The sequence below is a fragment of the Osmerus mordax genome, chromosome 14 (assembly GCF_038355195.1).
Source record: "Osmerus mordax isolate fOsmMor3 chromosome 14, fOsmMor3.pri, whole genome shotgun sequence".
Lineage (NCBI taxonomy): Eukaryota > Metazoa > Chordata > Actinopteri > Osmeriformes > Osmeridae > Osmerus > Osmerus mordax.
In genome coordinates, this window is record NC_090063.1 from 1,609,748 (window position 1) to 1,629,460 (window position 19,713).

General features: G+C 41.2%; 1 protein-coding gene across 2 annotated transcripts in view; it reads left to right on the forward strand.

Annotated features, from left to right (window-relative positions):
- mcc (MCC regulator of WNT signaling pathway) overlaps window positions 1-19,713 on the forward strand; it is a 348,154-nt gene that overhangs the window by 198,532 nt on the left and 129,909 nt on the right. Inside the window, exons 11-13 of one of the 2 annotated variants that reach the window (XM_067249821.1) lie at window positions 4,870-5,018; window positions 9,363-9,503; window positions 14,451-14,551. In XM_067249821.1, the coding sequence (XP_067105922.1) occupies window positions 4,870-5,018; window positions 9,363-9,503; window positions 14,451-14,551 (391 nt within the window). The remainder of the gene's footprint in view (window positions 1-4,869; window positions 5,019-9,362; window positions 9,504-14,450; window positions 14,552-19,713) is intronic. The other variant, XM_067249822.1, reaches the window with a different exon arrangement.

Sequence of the window (19,713 nt, forward strand, 5' to 3'; positions counted from 1 at the left end):
GACCTGGTAGGATCTTCCCAACAGGTAGGATGAGATCCACTGAAGTGCAGTGCCAGTGATGCCCATCTCAGAAAGTCTGGCCAGCAGGATTTGATGGTTAACCGTATCAAACGCTGCAGAAAGGTCCAGCAGAATGATGATGGATGACCTCGAAGCCGCTCTGGCAGACTGGAGGGCTGTGGTGACTGACAGGAGAGCAGTTTCTGTGAAGTGGCCAGTCTTACATTTACATTTAGTTATTTAGCAGACACTCTTATCCAGAGCGACTTACAGTAAGTACAGGGACATTCCCCCGAGGCAAGTAGGGTGAAGTGCCTTGCCCAAGGACACAACGTCAGTTGGCACGGCCGGGAATCGAACTGGCAACCTTCGGATTACTAGCCCGATTCCCTCACCGCTCAGCCACCTGACTCCCTAGACAGTTGGTTAGATACAGCGCGTTCAATTGTTTTAGAAAAGAAGGGTAGTAGTGATACCGGTCTGTAGTTCTGGAGGACAGCTGGGTTACTGGAGGGTTTTTTGAGTAGAGGGCTAACTCTGGCCTGTTTGAAGGCAGAGGGGAAAGTGCCGGAAGTAAGAGAAGAGTTAAGGACATGGAGAAGAAAAGTTATGATGGAGGGAGAGATGGTTTGAAAGAGAGGGGAGGGGACTGGATCAAGGGGACAGAAGGTGGGACGATGAGAGAGAATGAGGTCAGAGATCTCTGCCTCGGACAGGGGAGAAAGCGTTTAGACATTTAGTTGGGTCAGTCATAGAGGGTGAGTGGGTAGGAAAGGTGGGTTCAGGGAACCGAATGCTAATGTCAGCAACTTTTTTCTCAAAGAAGGAGGCAAAGTCGTCTGCTGTCAGGGTGGAGGGGGAGGGTGGGGGAGGTGGGTTAAGGAGGGTGGAGAAGGTAGAGAAAAGTTTGTGAGGGTTTGAGGCAGAGTTAATTTGGTTCAGGAAGTAGTGGGTTTTAGCATCAGTTATGCGGGCAGAGAAGGATTTCAGGAGGGAGTGATACTTATCGAGGTCCAGACCATCTTTGGACTTGCGCCATCTCCTCTCAGCTGCCCGAAGGATGGACCGTTCTTCACGAATCACATCCGTGAGCCACGGGCAGGAGGGAGAAGATTGCGCAGGTCTGGTTGACAGGGGACAGAGAGTGTCGAGTGATGCAGTTAGTGTGGATAACAGGGTGTTGGTGGCAGTGTCAGTGGGGTGGCACATAAACTCGTCAATGGGAGGGAGGGAAGATGTTACAATGGAGGAGAAATGGGAGGGGGATAGGGAGCGGAGGTTGCGGCGGAAAGTTACGAGGGGAGGGAAGGTAGGAGGAGTTGGGGGGAGAGAGACAGAGAATTGGATGAAGGAGTGATCAGAAATGTGTAGTGGGGTTACAGAGGTTAAGTCAGTGATACAGTTACGTGTCAGGATGAGGTCGAGCTGTTTTCCTGCCTTGTGGGTCGCCGGTGTGTTCAGCAGCTTCAGGTCAAAGGAAGTCAGAAGAGACTTGAAGTCGACGGCCTGCGTTCCTTCGAGGTGGATGTTGAAGTCCCCAAGGAGTATCAGCGATGTTCCATCATCCGGGAGGACGCTGAGGAGCATGTCCAGCTCCTCCACAAAGTCGGCTAGTGGCCCTGGTGGGCGGTAGAGGAAAACTAAAAATGCTTTGATAGGATCAGTTAGCATCGCATAATGGTGTTCAAATGATTTGGCAGTAACAGAGAGTGGGGTGGATGTGTATTTAATATGTGGGGAAAGGAGCAAACCTGTCCCACCACCTCGCCCGGTTGAGCGGGGTGAGTGAGAGAACGAGTCGTTGACGGAGAGAGCAGCTGGAGTTGCAGTGTTCTCTGGGTGGATCCATGTCTCTGTCAGCGCAAGGGCGTGAAGAGAAGCATGGGATGCAAATGCCGGGATGAAGTCTGCTTTGTTCACAGCAGTATTCCTACTGCAATTGCAACATGAAGACAAAAGAACACGCCAAGCAACTCAGAGAAAAGATCAGGAGATGGCTACAAAAAGATTTCCAACTCACTGGACATCACACGGAGTTCAGTTAAATCCATCATTAATAAACGTAAGGAGTCTGGCACTTGTTTAACCCTTGTGCTGCCTTCGGGTCACATGACCCAAAGGTTCATAACGAACCATTGATGTTTACCCAATTTTACCCAATACAAAAACAAATACAAATAATTTTCTTTTAACCTTTGCAATGTGGGGGGTCTGAGACAGCCCAACGGTTAAAAGAAAATGCTTCACTTTGTTTTTGTATGCAGTAAATTTGTCGCAATATGACGGTGGGTCACAATGACTGATGGGTCAGAATGACCCGAAGATAACACAAGGGTTAAATCTGCCTAGAGATGGCCGTCCTCACAAACTGAGTGACCGGGCAAGAAGAAGACTGGTGAGGGAGGCCACCAAGACACCTATGACCACTCTTAAGGAGTTAAAAGCTTCAGTGGTTCAGATGGGAGAGACTGTACATACAACAACTGTTGCCTGGGTTTTCACCAGTCGAAGCTGTATGGGAGAGTGGCAAAGAGAAAGCCACTGTTGAAAAAAGATCATATGAAATCTGGTCTGGAATTTGCCTGTGGAGGCATGTGAGAGATGACTGTGACCTTAATTGTTTGCTGTCTGTAAGCAGTTAGTATGTTAACGACTTGTGATGGACCTAAGTGAAGCACGAGGAATCGTAGGTAGAATCATCCCTTTATTGTTTCCAAAACAGGCGCATGCCTGAGCGCACAACCAAGCTGATTGAACCCCCCCTCTGAGACTTGGAGAGTATATATACAAACAGGTCAAACCAATAGACACATGGGGGAAGAAACATTTCAAAATCTTCAGTTATGGCAAGCATTTCTCTAACTAAACAAATACTATAACATAACCCCCCTGCTCTTCTTAGGGACCTGGTACATTCCTATCCCCTCCTCCGGTTCATTAGGCCAGCCCATTCACACCAGTTGTCCCTTAATCAAAACCAGGAAGTGTGCCATGCTCTGACCAACAAACATGTAAGACAAAGAAAAGAAACTCTAAAGATCTAAGCTTATGTGTAATGTAAATATTTGATATGTGTATGTGCATAATGTATGTCAATGCATATGGTCAAAATAATAACAGAAAGTAACATTTGGGAAAGGTTATAGAAGTGTAAAGGTTATCAATGTTAAGGCTGCTGTGCGGCATATGGTGCGGCCGTCACATGACTGTTCCACATGTTTATGGTTAACTGAAAAAGTATGGAAAACATTAAGCCCATTTCACCTTGTAACCCTTGTAAAGGGTTTAAGACCCATTAAAATTAAATCAAAAAACAATTCAAAACTATCTTTAAAATAGTGTCCTGAAAAAGTGACGTTTCTTCTTTTGCTGTGCTTATAAAATACAATTTTTGCTACATGGGTGGCAGTGAAGGCCAGGCGCCTCGATGGACCAGACACCGGCGGCAGAGGCTGGCTCTGGGAACGTGGAACGTCACCTTGCTGGGGGGGGGGGGAGCCGGAACTGGTGCGTGAGGTGGAGCGCTAACAGTTGGATCTGGTGGGTCTTACCTCCACGCACGTCATTGCTCTGGATCCTTACTCCTGGATAGGGGATGGACTCTATTTTTCTCTGGAGTTGTCGATCCAATCCCTGTACACCCAAAGCGAGAGCTGTGTCCAGGTCTTCGGCACGAAGACAAGTTTGTTCCGTGTGGGGGTTGGTCGCCGACAGGGCTGCACTTTGTAAACAATCCTCTTTGTGATATTCATGGGCAGGATATCGAGGCATAGTTGTGGTGGGGAAGGGTTGCGGTTTAGTGGGCTGGGAATTTCATCGCTGATTTTGCGGATAATGTGGTCTTCCTGTCATCCTCGGTCCATGACCTTCAGCACTCACTAGATCGTTTCGCAGTCAAGTGTGAAGCGGCTGGAATGAGGATCAGCACCTCTAAATCTGAGGCCATGGTTCTCAGCAGGAAACCGATGGGGTTCTTACCTCAAGTGAAGGAGTTCAAGTACCTCGGGTCTTGTTCGCGAGTGAGGGGAAAATGGAGCGGGAAGTTGGCCGGAGAATCAGGGCAGCGGGGGCGTTATTGCATTGCTGTATCGCACTGTTGTCAGTAAAAGAGAGCTGATCCGGAACGCAAAGCTCTCGATCTACCAGCCAATTTTCGTTCCTATTCTCTTCTATGTTCATGAAAGTTGGCACGTCCAGCTCGGAGGAGGCCTTGGGGAAGACTTTGGGATTCCCCAGTCAGAGCTGGTCAATGTAGCTCAGAAAAGGGAAGTTTGGGGCCCCCTGCTGGAGCTGCTGGAGCTGCTGCCCCTGCGACCCGAAACCCGATAAGCGGTTGACGATGGATGGATGGTTTTGTGTGTGTGTGTTACCAAACATCTATCCTCATGATGCCTGGTGGGTTTTCCTATTAAAATTATCAAAATCTTTAGCCCATAATTGAGAGAGGTGTCTTCCATAGATTCATTTTTGCATTCTTGAGTGTGTGTTCCCTCCCTTCCTTACACTCTCTCCCTAATGTTCCATCCCCCCACACTCATGTCCTCAAACACACATTGTGTTACAATTGTGGAATTGTGGCACAGTGCAGTTGCCAGAAGGGTTTGGTGCTCAGTTGAACTATATCTCGGGATCGCTCTCCTCCCTCTGGCCAGGACATGGGTGAGCATTTGGACTTGGCCCCAAAAATCCTTGATAAGGTTGATCATTGTTCTTGGCACTGTTCTTGGCTGCCCTTGAAGGAAGGACAGTAAGATGGGATAAAAGCAGAGGGAATGTCATCAACTTGAGCATGTGCATGATGCAAAATGTTTCTCCTTAATCCCCCTATGACACTTGTCCATTATCCCCTGGTGGCCCATTTCGCTGCAGGTATCCAGTAATGTAGCGGAGCACCTGGCACACTCCCTGCAGGACTGTTCCAACATCCAGGAGATCTTCCAGACCCTCTACTCCCACGGCTCAGCCATATCTGAGAACAAGATCAGGGAGTTTGAGGTGGAGACAGAGAGACTAAACAGGTGAATGTTTTACCACTACAGTTCTCAAGTTGTTAGGGTTACCATAACTCTAACCCAACCTGCAACCTGTATCATTTGTTTTTTTAACAATAGGGGTACCAAATCAATACGGTGCCTAAACGGTGCCTGAACCAATAAAAAAAGAGAAGAAAAAGAACCTCAAAATGACAGTGGGTGACATTAAAGAACGTATTTTTCATTTAAATTGTATTTAATTGAAATTGAACAATATGTTAAAAGTTGAAAGTATACTTAAATATAGAAATATAAGTAAATACAAAACACAACAAATGTACATAACAAATTCACAATAAAACCTAAGCCACCTAACCCAACTACAATAATTTAACATTACATAACAGTTAACGTACCAATAACAGCAAAACAGTTATGGTATTAATCCGGGTATTCTTTATAACCTAATACCATATTACAAATTACATGTAAGATAAAAAAATTGTGATATGTGAATTTGCCCCATTAATCAAAAATGTCTTACCATCAACCAATCACTGTTGTCTGCCATGTTCTTTGACTTTCTGTGTTGTTGTTCCAACTTGCATTCACATGCATTTTCTCAGTTTGGAATTGTTTTTCTCCAATTATTTTGACACCACATGAATGCAGTATAATTTAATTAGCAATCATGTGTGGTGATGATGCTTTTTACGTCCATTTCGGATCACCAGACGACAAATATTTAAATCGTCAGCTCAGGCATTTAAGTGGCACGGAAATCTGCAGTTCTGATTCGGTCCGGTACATACCGGTATAGGTACCGGTGCCATATTGGCACCAAGTTTCCGCACCCAACCCTATAAATAACAGTATATCCCAAAAAAGATATTTGTGAATTGCCAATTGAATGGTTGTCTGCTGAAGGACACTGCTTTCTTGACTTCCTTCCGACTGGGAGATATGTGTTTTATCACCCAGTATTTTTTTATTTTCATTATCCCACCGGGAAAATCTCATTTACGGATATTTCACTCCTGCTTACTGTTAAATAGCTGCCAGGTGCATGTTTGGCAATTTGTTTTCCTGCATTCCAAGGCTGCGTTTCTCTTTTCTATCAGCAGATGTCACAAGGGCTCCGTCTGCGAGTCTTCTGTTATTCAGACAAAGTTTAATATATAGTGTATAAATATACCTAATATGTATAGTAGGGCTGCAACAACGAATCGATTAAATCGATTAAATGATGCGAACAAGAGGTAGCAGTAGTACTGAGTTGCAACAAGTATTATTAGTTTTTACTTGCAGACAAAGCAACGGTCTCACATGCATTAATAGAACAATCTCCCATAGATATTAATACAATCAATTATTTTCTGGGTGCACCCCTTTGACTCTAATACCATCCGTAATTACAAATTGGATCACACAGAAACATAATAAACAATATTCGTAAATGTTGGTTCCAGCTAAATTCGGTTACACCAAAGAAAATAAATCACCACCAATGGTGATTTTGGAATCAGTCTGTTACCAGTCCGATATGAAAGAAGGGAATAGTTCGTCCTCAAATTGAAGGTTCCAAGTCTTCCAGCTTTATCCTCGTGGGTTGGCTCGCCATCCAATTCAACGTATCCCAACAAACAAACCTGACCAAGACGGTCAAAAATGTGCAACTGGCGTTTCCAAATACTGATGGTTCTAAAAGATCAATCTCTAATAATAATATTTTTGTTATTATTACTTTACTAGTTTACTACTTTACTACTTTATTAGTTTACTAGTCTCTTTTTCCTTACATCAAGCTCTTCCAAGGAAATCTCTGGTTTTACTCCTATGGTTTTTCCCCGCTCTTTTCTAAAGCCGACCTTCAATATCTAGATGTCATTTAATTGGCCCAAACCACCGAACCATCTTAATCTGATAGGTTATCTCCACAGTCAGTTAAGACTAAATCCGTTTAACATTAACCCATCAGTTACCCTGCGTTACAGTTGGCAACGAATTTCATTATCGATTCGTTGTGTCGCGCGATTATTACGCCACTCAATATGTCGCGGAGATGTTTGAGTATAAAAAAAAAAGGTTTAGTTGAGCGCGGAGCGGAGGTAGAGGAAAGGCCATCAGAGAGACATTGTTGAGTAACGTTGTTCTGAAACACATGGCGGAGGCAGAGAAATCAGTACGACCCAACGTGTGGGAGCATTTCACACTAAATACGTCGAAACAGTGTGTTAATTGACCGAGGTGAAGTTAGTTTCATATTCGACATTCGTCCCACATTCGGAAGACGCTACTTTGCAGCATCATGTTAGGGACCGGGTGAAAACAACCCATACTATTTTGAAAAATGTAGACTTTTATAAAACCTCAAACAGACAAAGAGTATCTTAACAATGTCTGGTATACTTCTACAGCCTTTACCTTTTCAATTAAGTTTCAAATAAAATGATAGAAAATCACTAATCTTTGAAAATAGCTTAATCCTCGCAAATCTTAACTTTTTTCAAAATTGTGTCAACAAATCTTAAATATACACCAGATTATTCTAATAAAGTCTGGCCTACTTCCGCAACCTTTCAATTTTCAATAAAGTTTTAAACAAAACTCAAATAAATTGCTCATCTTGGAAAATAGCATTAAATCCACACTAATATTAATAACTTTTTCAAAATTGTGTGCTTGTTTGTGCACATTCTGAAGATGTTTTGCACTGTGAATTTGCACTGTCAGTTCTGTTTTTGAATAAAGGGTTAGAAGTTAATGCTTTTTTGTTTTTTTATCCGATTCATCGATTAATCGAAAAAAGAATCGACAGATTAATCGATTATTAAAATAATCGTTAGTTGCAGCCCTAATGTATAGTATGCAAAATGATAACAATGTAATTATACAAAGTGCATTTGTTTCACATATATTTGTGTGTAGACAATGGTATAAGCGCAATTCTAATGTCCCATAATTTTAGAGCGGCAACAATAATTTACGATTGCAATTAAGCTATGTTTTGTAAAGCAGATAAACGTAACTAATAAAAGGATTTTAGCATGTATTCAAACATGGGTCTAAGGAATCATTAGCAAATAAATCACCAATGAAAATTGATAGCCTCACTGGTCCACTGTTTTGATGTCCTCACAGCAGGTTTACAGAGCTTCAGTTTCTGCCTGTATGCAGGAATCAGGTGGACCATGGCATGGTCAGAGTGACCCAGTGCTGCTCGAGGGACGGCGTAGTAGGCATTACTGACCGTAGTGTAGCAGTGATCCAGTGTTCCCTTCTCTGGTTGGGCATTTGATGAATTGTCTGTGTTTTGGGAGTTTGTGGCTGAGATTACCCCTGTTACAGTCGCCGAGTACGATAACCAGGGAATCCAGATTTGCTCGCTCCACACTCAGAATCTGGTCGGCGAGCATGCGTTGGGCCTGTACACTCCTACCAGAATGAGCAACGTGAACTCACAAGGCGAGTAGAAAGGTTTACAGTTTATAAAAAATGATTCCAGATCTGGGGAACAATGTTGCAGAATCACTGTCATATCTACACACCAGCCACTGTTAATGTAAAAACAAATACCATCTTCTTAGTTTTGCCGGAGAGTGTTGTGTCCAGGTCAGCTCTCACAAGTTGAAAGCCTGACCGTTGTAACGCGGTGTCCGGGATCAAATCACACAGCCATGTCTCCGTGAAGCACAAAATCGAGTATGAGATAAAGTCTCTGTTTTTCGCCATCAGTAGCTGAAGTTCGTCCATTTTGTTGCACAGTGAACGTACGTCGGAGAGGAAAAAACTTGGAATCACTGTTCGGATCCCACGCCTGCTTAGCCGAATTAGCGCTCCCGCTCACTTTCCCCATCTGCTGCGTTTCACTGCTTGAGCTCCAATGTTGGCAGACCGGTGACCACGCAGATGTTGACAGCTCAACTCCCACACCACAGGGGAGGTGTGGAGGGGGGACAGAGAGAAGAGAACAGAATTAGATAATGCAAAGGAGCTACTAACAGTTACAAAGCAGTAAGGGTGAAGTCCCCACTGGTCAAGTGTGAACTAGTGCAGCAGTTTAGCAGACCATTTCTTATATATTTGATGTAGACACCAAGACACCAATCGGCACAAAATGACGTAATGGGGTAATATTGGTGTTCAATAGGCATATTGGAACATACACCTAAATTACTAAATATAAATGTACACCTGAGTGCTATGAGATGGTAAATGCCCTCATACAGTGGCCATAAGGTACATTATAATGAATATGATAATTGTGATGGCAATAATCTATATAATGAATGGTGTGGGTGTGAATGATGATGATACTCCCTGAAATGCAGGTTCAGTAAAATGTATTAACTTGAAACATAAACATGATGATGATTGTGTGTTGTCTAGCCGCATTGAGCACCTTAAATCTCAAAACGACCTGCTAACCATCACACTGGAGGAATGTAAGGGCAACGCGGAGAGGATGAGCATGCTGGTGGGAAAATATGAGTCCAACGCCACAGCACTGAGACTGGCACTACAGTACAGGTACCCACTGACACACATGCATACACGTATATCCATACACCCATACACACACACTCTTGCACACAAGTTCAAACCCATGTGATCAGGGAGCATTATCAACCGTCCATGCACAAAGCTATGTCCATACAGAAATGCTTCAAGTTTGGCATGGAAAAACATGATAGGTCTATTGGAAATCTTTCCAAGAAACGTGAAGGCAATTATAGAAACACCAATTCCATATTAATACCCATGATTTTAAAATGAGAGACTTGTAGGGGGTTTAATATTGGCCAAAAAACCAAAACTATTCCCCTATGTTTGAAGGAAGAGGGGAAACTGGACAGTGTATTAATATTAACCAAATAATGCCAATACCAATCAAACTAGAGAGGGTACAATTTCTGGGGAAATTGTAGGGTGTGCTTGCTTGCGTCGGTTGCACAGGGGTCAGTTTTTGAATGACATTTTTACAACTGATATTTCTGTATATTTTATATAAAAATGAATACTTATTATTTATAAAGATTACATAGATTTAAAAGCATTTTTTTTTGCTGCTCATTTACAACTGAAAACGGTTTAAGCTGAAATTAATTATTTTCATGAACAGATTGACAACGTTTAGGCTGTGGCAATGAAGTTCAGGTTAGTAGTTAGATAGACTTTTGATTTAAGTAAGGGGAGTGCCGAACATGTTCTGTCGCCGTTTGACTTCCTAAACAGCTGTGTAGTGTAGATGTTTTTGTAGTGTCTCGCGTAAGCTACAGCGTTGCAGTGAGCTACACTGGTTTGAAACGACAGGTAATGGTAATTTCACCAACAAATCGTTTACTAATGTCAGAATAAATCCTACAACGAAAATGTATATGTGAGGAATGTTTATTTTAACGATTGAAAACAGATAACGCTACATCATAGACCACTGTAGTATGTGTTGCCCGGGCAACACAGGCTAATGTCATGATGCTAATACTTCAGTGAAATAGTAGACTACTGTTTCCGAAAGTAGATGTACTTCCTTAATAATATCAGCTTATATTGTACATTACACATCACAATTGTGTGTCATATCACAAAGTAAAATGAGTAAATAGTTATCACCCTGGCCTCTTTTCTTGTGGCATTTCTGCAGCTGCCTTGCAGTAAAGCTATAGTTAGCCTAGCTATCCCCCAAGTTAACAAATGCGAAACGAATGTTCTGCCAAAGGTAGTCACGCGTGTTTTCGTGACGTTAGTGACGTAGTGACGTTAGTAATGTCAGTGACTGTGGCTAGCAAATTAGCCACCGTTAGCTTCACTTTTCGCCACAAAAACTTAACTTCAGCCTAAACCATGCAACGGAACGTAAATTCCAATAGAAGCAACTCAATCGCTACCAAGACGAAACTTTTGACACCTACTTTGTCTATGTAGGCCAAATATTGACTGAGTTTTAGGGGGGCAAAAAGAATAATAATAATAATAATAACTAGAGAGGGTACAATTTCTGGGGAAATTGTAGGGTGTGCTTGCTTGCGTCGGTTGCACAGGGGTCCGTTTTTGGATGACATTTTTACAACTGATATTTCTGTATATTTTATATAAAAATGCATACTTGTTATTTATAAAGATTACATAGATTTAAAAGATTTTTTTTGCTGCTTATTTACAACTGAAAATACGAGTGAAGTGTAGAATTAAATAGATGTCTTCTCATTTCCCCTGCAAGAGGCAGCCTCATCGTTGAATCAAAACGAATAAATTTGGCAGACCGGTGTAAAAATTGACCTAATCTCTATGACTTAAACGTCCTTTTAAGTTTTTCCCTTCTCGTGATATTTTAAGGCATTTAGCCTACTCATATTGCATTCATTCATGAATAAAGAACCCCCTTTGAAGATTATTCTACGACGTTACCGGCAATAGAAGATGGAATCGCGATTCAAACAGTACCGTCTGCTAACTGAAAATATGCCCCCAAAAACGTAAATAAGCTTGACATTTATTTAGTGGAAAATCGCTCATTCATAAAAAGCTCACTGGTAGCGATCATTGTCAGTAACAACGCAAAATGCGATATAGCCCTGTGTGGAGAATCTGCCCCGGTAAATTGTACTACTACGGTACAGTAGTAGACTACTGCTGTGTTCGTCTTGGTAGCGATTGCGTTGGTTGAATTGGATTTAACGTTCCGTTGTACGGTTTAGGCTGAAATTAATTATTTTCATGAACAGATTGGCAACGTTTAGGCTGTGGCAATGAAGTTCAGGTTAGTAGTTAGATAGACTTTTGATTAAGTAAGGGGAGTGCCGAACATGTTCTGTCGCCGTTTGACTTCCTACAGCTGTGTAGATGTTTTTGTAGTGTCTCGCGTAGGCTACAGCATTGCAGTGAGCAACACTGGTTTGAAACCACAGGTAATGATAATTTCACCCACAAATCGTTTAGTTGTAATGTAATGTCATAATAAATCCTACAACGAAAATGTATTTGTGAGGAATGTTTATTTTAAAGATTGAAAACAGATGCATCATAGACCACTGTAGTATGTGTTGCCCGGGCAACAGAGGCTAATGTCATGATGCTAATGCTTCAGTGAAATAGTAGACTACCGTTTCCAAAAGTAGATGTGGGCCTACTTCCTTAATAATATCAGCTAATATTGTACATTACATTTCATAATTGTGTTTCACATCACAAAGTTAAATGAGTAAATAGTTATCACCCTGGCCTCTTTGCTTGTGGCGTTTCTGCAGCTGCCTTGCAGTAAAGCTATAGTTAGCCTAGCTATCCCCCAAGTTAACAGATGTGAAACGAATGTTCTGCTACAGGTAGTCACGCGTGTTTTCGTGACGTTAGTGACACAGTGACGTTAGTAACGTCAGTGACTGTGGCTAGCAAATTAGCCACCGTTAGCTTCACTTTTCGCCACAAAAACTTTACTGAATCCTAAACCATGCAACGGAACGTAAATTCCAATAGAAGCAACTCAATCGCTACCAAGACGAAACTTTTGACACCGCCGTTGTGTATGTAGTCCAAATATTGACTGAGTTTTAGGGGGGCGAAAATAAATAATAAATAAATAAATAAATATATATGTGAGAGAACAAAGGTTGTGCTCTCGCCGAAGGCTTGAGCACACCCAATAATATATATGTGAGAGAACAAAGGTTGTGCCCTTGCCGAAGGCAAAGCACACCCAATAATAAATATATATGTGAGAGAACAAAGGTTGTGCCCTTTAGTGATGTGTCGTTCGTGAACTCGTGAGTAACGAGTCCTCTCAAAGAGTGATTCGTTCATTTTCTCGTGGCCGCGCATCGGGACTGTTGCATAGGCTTGTCCAAGTAAACAGAAATGATTAGTTCATTTCCCGACTCGGTCTTCGGGTACGAGTCTTTGGATAATTTTTCACGTGACCTGCATAGGCTCTGTAGTGGTAGCTAGAGGAAACGAACGATTCGTTCATTTCCCGACTCGGTCTTTCTACGAGTCTTTGGATCAATTTTCACGTGACCTGCATAGGCTCGGTAGTGGTAGCTAGAGGAAACGAAAGATTCGTTCATTTCCCGACTCGGTCTTTCTACGAGTCTTTGGATCATTTTTCACGTGACCTGCATAGGCTCGGTAGTGGTAGCTAGAGGAAACGAACGATTCGTTCATTTCCCGACTCGGTCTTTCTACGAGTCTTTGGATCCTTTTTTCACGTGACCCGCATTGTATTTTTTAGTAGAGGAAACTGTTTCCTCATTCCCTTTCGCGTGGCCGCTGTTTTAGTAAGACGTGAATGATATTCGCTCCACTCATCATACTGACTGGTTTTGTTATTTTCACTTTACATTTACACTTACAGTTTAGTGCAGTGTAATTGTTTGCTGTGATAATTAAATGCTAGTGTGATAATAAATGACCAAATCATAGAACTGTCATGATACATTATTTTAATGTATCATATTTTAACTCTTTTAAAATAGTATCTGCTGGTGCACATGTCATGCACTAACCTACATGAGAACATGATACATGTTTGCAGTGGACGGATAGCCCCCCCCCCCGTTGAAATGAACGAATGACTCGAAAAAAGATTCGTTCATTTTACTGAACGAGATTCAAAGAACCGAATCAGTAAAATGCTTTGGGTTCTCCAAAGCACAGTTACATACCACAGTCCATCACAATACCTACTGCCTGCACAACATTTCACAAAGGAAGCATTGGAATTTTTTTATTTCTCTCAGATTTTTTAACTAAAATTGATTGACACTTACTCCATTGATTGAATGTTTATTGTCTCGGGGGGGTCTATGTACATCATGGCATGATGAGCCAGGTATTAAATAATCACAGTGTCCTATCAGTTACCCGTCCAAAAAGTAACACATTTCGTAATATCAAAGAATCAGGTGCTGAGCCAAGATTGCATACAGAAAATCTGTATTTACATATTTACATAAAAGGCATTATGGTCTGTTTGAGACGTTTTGTAATTTAAGTTTCCAAATGTATCTGAGTTATTAATGTTGATAAGTTTAAATTAAGTTAATGAAACATTCGAATTATGGTTTAAGATTATGCGAAGGTGAATACTGTGATTGCCATGTTCTGTCTGGTCAACTGTCTGGCTCAACTGTCTGGCTGTGATTGAATGATTGACATGCCTAATTGACATGTGAAATAGGGCCATGCCAGCACCGAGCCCTGTGGAGCGGAAGTGGCAAACAATTTTTCAACCGCGTTAATGCGATGGAGAGCCTTTGTTTTGAGATAACCAAAAGACAAATAAAACACTCTATAATTGAAGATTGTCCGGATTATTCAGTTCTCAGAAGTGGCCGATGAAAAGCTGCCCCTACATGGTCTATTAATAGCGAGTGTAAACAATATGACTGCTGAATTACACAAGAGCAGGAGCATAATATTACAATTTGTGTTATTTTATGTACTTTGTTATCTTACATCTCTCTACGCCTCTCTCTTTTTCAGTGAACAATGTATAGAGGCCTATGAACTGCTGTTAGCCCTGGCTGAGAGTGAGCAGAGCCTGGTGCTTGGTCAGTTCAAAGCTGCCGGTGTTGGTACAGTGGGTAAGTATGACATGATTCACATACACTGGCTAGTAGTGCCACACAGGATTGTATCTCTTTGATCAGTGCTTGTTTATTACAGATTATTTAACCCATGGTTGACTTGAACGAATCAAAGAGGATCCAGAAAACACAAACCCTTCTCACTCACCTTCAGAAAATGTTAGAATTGGTAGCACACACACCAGACCCGGCGCCAGACACAAATTCAAGGACAGGCATGCCATTGTTTTGGGGGGGGCACAAATTAAATATTATCTGATAATTATCTTAATTATCTTCCAAATGAGCATTGAATGAATTCTATGAGGGGCCGTCTAGGACATAACTATTGAGACACTCTCACACATACTAATGAAACACTCTTACATTCACTATTGAAACGCTCTCACATGAAGGATTCAGAATCTTTGTGTCTATTCCAATATGTAATGATGGTATTCAATGACACAAATCTGTGTTCTAGAAAGAGTGGTCTGGAGTCACAGAGGTCAGATAATATCAGCTTTAATGCAGCAGAAAAAATCAACAAGTACAGAGCTCTGTGGTTGTCTAAGTTTCCGTACCCGCAACAGAGTTTGGGCTGGTTCACAAAGTCCAACTGGCTATCTTTCCCTGCCCCAGCATATCATATACAGTGCAATTAAAACACAAAGAAGAAAAGAGGGTTGAGCTTGTTCTCTCGTGCATCAGGGAGTTGTTCTTGCCTACGCGTCCCACCTGCTCGGGTGCCATCTCCACCCGGTTTCAAGGTTGTTTCTGAAAATGCAGAGATAGAGACACAAAGAACAGCCTGCTTCCCACATTCAGTGTGAGACCCAATGTTTAAGCCTGAGCACACTTCTAAGTTCATAAGACATAACTTTAATAAGAACAATACACTACTTTAAGACATGCATTCTTCATAAAGTCGTACGAACATTGTTTCTGTTGTTGTATTCACTCGTGCACAGTGCCTGTGATGCATTCGGTGATTAAGATGCCACAAATATTAATAACTGGGATTATAGACAATGCCGTGCCCGTGATGCAGCTGGTGATTACAGTTCTATAATTGTGCTGTAATGTATTATACATTCATTACACACTCACTACTGAAACACTCACACATACATACATACTCTGTAAACCTATGCACGCTCATATATAAAACATTATACATACTTGTCTGAAACACTTACACATACATATGAGAAACACACACGCATACATATATACCTCTGTGTCATATACACATACATATGAAATGCTTACATACATACAAGTCAAAAATGTATACGTATCTATCTGAAAAACTCATGCATGCACATATGAAAATGCATATATATATATTGTTGAACACTTATACATTCATAACTGAATCTCTTGCATATGATTACAAAGATATAAAAAGTTTAGATATATGTGCAAGTGTTTCACATATATTTGTATAAATGTTTCAAATATGTATGTATACGTTTTTCAGTTATATGTATGCTCTTACATGAGGATGTGCAAGCGTTTCACATGTATTCATACAAGTAATTTAAGTAGTGACCGTGAGAGCGTTTCAATAGTGAATGTAAGAGCGTTTCAGTAGTATGTATGAATGAAATTTCAAGGTCAAGGTCGTCAGTTACACCGGAAGGCGGAAGCAAAGAGTGCAGGTTTTGAACAGCGGCAAAGTGCCAATCTTAGCCAACGGTCAATGGTGTGGCAGCGAGTAAGAGCGTGACATTTACATTTTTGTGATTGAATATGAAGGTGCAACTTTTAACTATTTTGATCGGTCTGCAGGCCTTATTTGTAATTGCCAATCACGATGACATTGTTGATTTTTTAAATAGGGTGCTGCGCTGCGATGAATGCCTACAGCAAGTCCCAGGAGAAGAGAGATTTTTTAGAGAGCTTGAGGACCACATCATTACCCTGAATTCTATGCTGTCTATGGTTCGCTCTAGGGAAGGACCTGATGGAGAGACAGTTGTTTTTTTGGAGTCAATATGTTTTTGTTTGAATAGGTTTGGTAACTTTAGAACAAGAAGAAGAGTTCAAGAAAACTGCCTTCCTCCGGTTCCACCTACAGCCAGAAATGGCCTACCATGTCGCCCACAATATAATTTAACAATTGAGCAATTTAACCTAATTTAATTTATCCTAGTAAGGGCTTACATTTGTCCTGTTGTTTGTTTTACATTAATGTTCTAAGAATGGAGCCACTCGAGAAATTTATTTTTCATGTTGGGCAGTATTATATGGCACGGTCTAGATTTGATACCAGACCGTGACGCTTGTCCAAACACCGCAACCGCAAATCAACGGGACAAGCCACCCAGCAGCTCCTAAAGTTAACTTTTTGAATGTTTCTTTTATTGTGAAGTTTATTTGTTGAATGAGCTGAGGGTGTATTTCACAAAGCTGGCTAACTGAGTAAGCCTGACTTCTGCAATAAGTAAAACCTGGAAAATAAATGTTTATCAATAAATGTTTGTTATGAAATAATAGCCCAATCTCTTCATTCAAGATCAAGTTTATTGTCACATACTAGTCATCAACTTGCAAAATCAATATCAGTAGAGAAATGCTTAGGCTAAGAGCCAACTCAACTTTACACACTAGTAAGAGAATCATTCACTTAGTCCTCTGGGATGTCTTGCTTGCAAAAAATTTAAAAGAGACAGAAATAATTGTATTCCATGATTTCCATCATTCATTAATGGGTCAATTAATTCTTGAATTTCTTGCATGGTACTGTTGCTTACATGAACACCGTTTTCAGGAACCTCAATATTATTCCTGCTCTCTACTGCAGGTAGTGGTTCACCATTATCAGTGCCTAAATGTTCATCAATCTGAAACACACCACCTGTAGCTGTGTTGTTGCTTCCAATATGACTGACAACACCTCTATGCCACAATTGCAATGGGGTTTGGCTTCCTTGGGTAGAGAGTCCATGGTTATTCCATTGAATCCTGAATTCTCTGACTGCCCTTCGAACCCGAGGTAAATAAATGTAATGCAAACAAAATAAATGAAGATCACAAAGAGAGTCAAGTATGCCTTCATTTTCCATAAAGGTAAATAAGTCAAAGAAGTAGTATGAAACGACTCGGTTTATTCTTCCCATAGCCTCTCTATTCTTTGGTTGTGTACGCTGCGCCCCATGATCATGCTTCTTCTATTCAACCCTCTACTGTTCAGCATAAATCGGGCAACCTCTATTATTTCCCTTCCATGGTCGCTCCGTACTCTTGAAGGCAGTCCAAAGTCAGATACGCCCTGCTGAAACAGGTTCAAAACACTTGATGCCCTGTTATTGTTGAGGCACTGAAGGTATATGATGGTGCGACTGTACCCATCCACACAGCCATGGAACACCATTCTCCACCTCCCCAATTTATGGTTCCCGTCAATATGCCTGTATAAAAGAAAGAAGTGACAGCTGTTACAATCCTGGAAAAACACAGAGAATTATGTAGGGTCACATCATACAAGTGGTCCATCTCTATGGGGCAGAAATATTGTTGCGAGATCTTAATGAACCCTAAGGTTAAAAAAAGGTTATATTTTTGTGTTATTTCCATTAGTTTCAGTTATAGTGTAGCTGGCTTCCCCAACTGATAGCCAGGCAAGATTTCCATTGAGAAATAAAACAATTCACTCATGGTGAACAGCCAAATATCAACAATATTCAAAATGTTCTACTTGTTTATCTTGTTAGCCATCATGTGGCCAATCTCCCGAGTGTGTGTGATAAACACGATCACTTCTATGTAAAATATGGTGATCAAAATGATCGTGTTGATCACACACACTCAGAGATTGGCCTCATGATAGATAACAAAGTAAATCATTTTGAATATTGATGATATTTGGCCGTTCACTAGGGCTGGGTGGTATGACGGTATATACCGTACGACGGTAGAAATGTGCCTACCCGGAGAGATTTGGCTATACCGTTTCAACCGCGGTATACTTTTATACTATATTTTTGTATTACAAATAGACCTGTCAATGGCCCATAGCACACATACCATAACTCGTTTGGAGTTTGCACACTGTAAACCCTTCGCCGAATGGCTTGATTGCATCTCAATGACCGTTTGACAGGATCAATCTCCTGCAGAATTTGACTGATCCTCCAGCGCTGGATACGGCTTCCGCGAACCCGTAGACTTCCAATAACTCTCTCACCAGCATTCGGGGTACTCGTGGAAATCTCCCTAATGGTTGATGTCAGTTCTTAATTGCTCAAGGACGTGTATTCCAAAGGTCCAACACCATGTCTGAACACAGTCCGATGGCTAATTCCAAAAAAAGAAGCAATTCCCTGCCAGTTAAAACCGAGTCGCATGCACTGGTTAAATTACTCAATTGTTAAATTATATCGTGGGCGACATGGAAGGCCATTTCTGGCTGTAGGTGGAACCGTAGGAAGGCAGTTTTCTTGAACTCTTCTTCTTGTTCTAAAGTTACCAAACCTATTCAAACAAAAACATATTGACTCCAAAAAAACAACTGTCTCTCCATCAGGTCCTTCCCTAGAGCGAACCATAGACAGCATAGAATTCAGGGTAATGATGTGGTCCTCAAGCTCTCTAAAAAATCTCTCTTCTCCTGGGACTTGCTGTAGGCATTCATCTCAGTGCAGCACCCTATTTAAAAAATCAACGATGTCATCGCCATTGGCAATTACAAATAAGGCCTGCAGACTGATCAAAATAGTTGCACCTTCATATTCAATCACAAAAATGTAAATGTCACGCTCTTACTCGCTGCCACACCATTGACCGTTGGCTAAGATTGGCACTTTGCCGCTGTTCAAAACCTGCACTCTTTGCTTCCGCCTTCCGGTGTAATTGACGACCTTGACCTTGAAATTTCATTCATACATACTACTGAAACGCTCTTACATTCACTATTGAAACGCTCTCACGGTCACTACTGAAATTACTTGTATGAATACATGTGAAACGCTTGCACATCCTCATGTAAGAGCATACATACATATAACTGAAAAACGTATACATACACATTTGAAACATTTATACAAATATATGTGAAACACTTGCACATATATCTAAACTTTTTATATCTTTGTAATCATATGCAAGAGATTCAGTTATGAATGTATAAGTGTTCAACAATATATATATATATATGCATTTTCATATGTGCATGC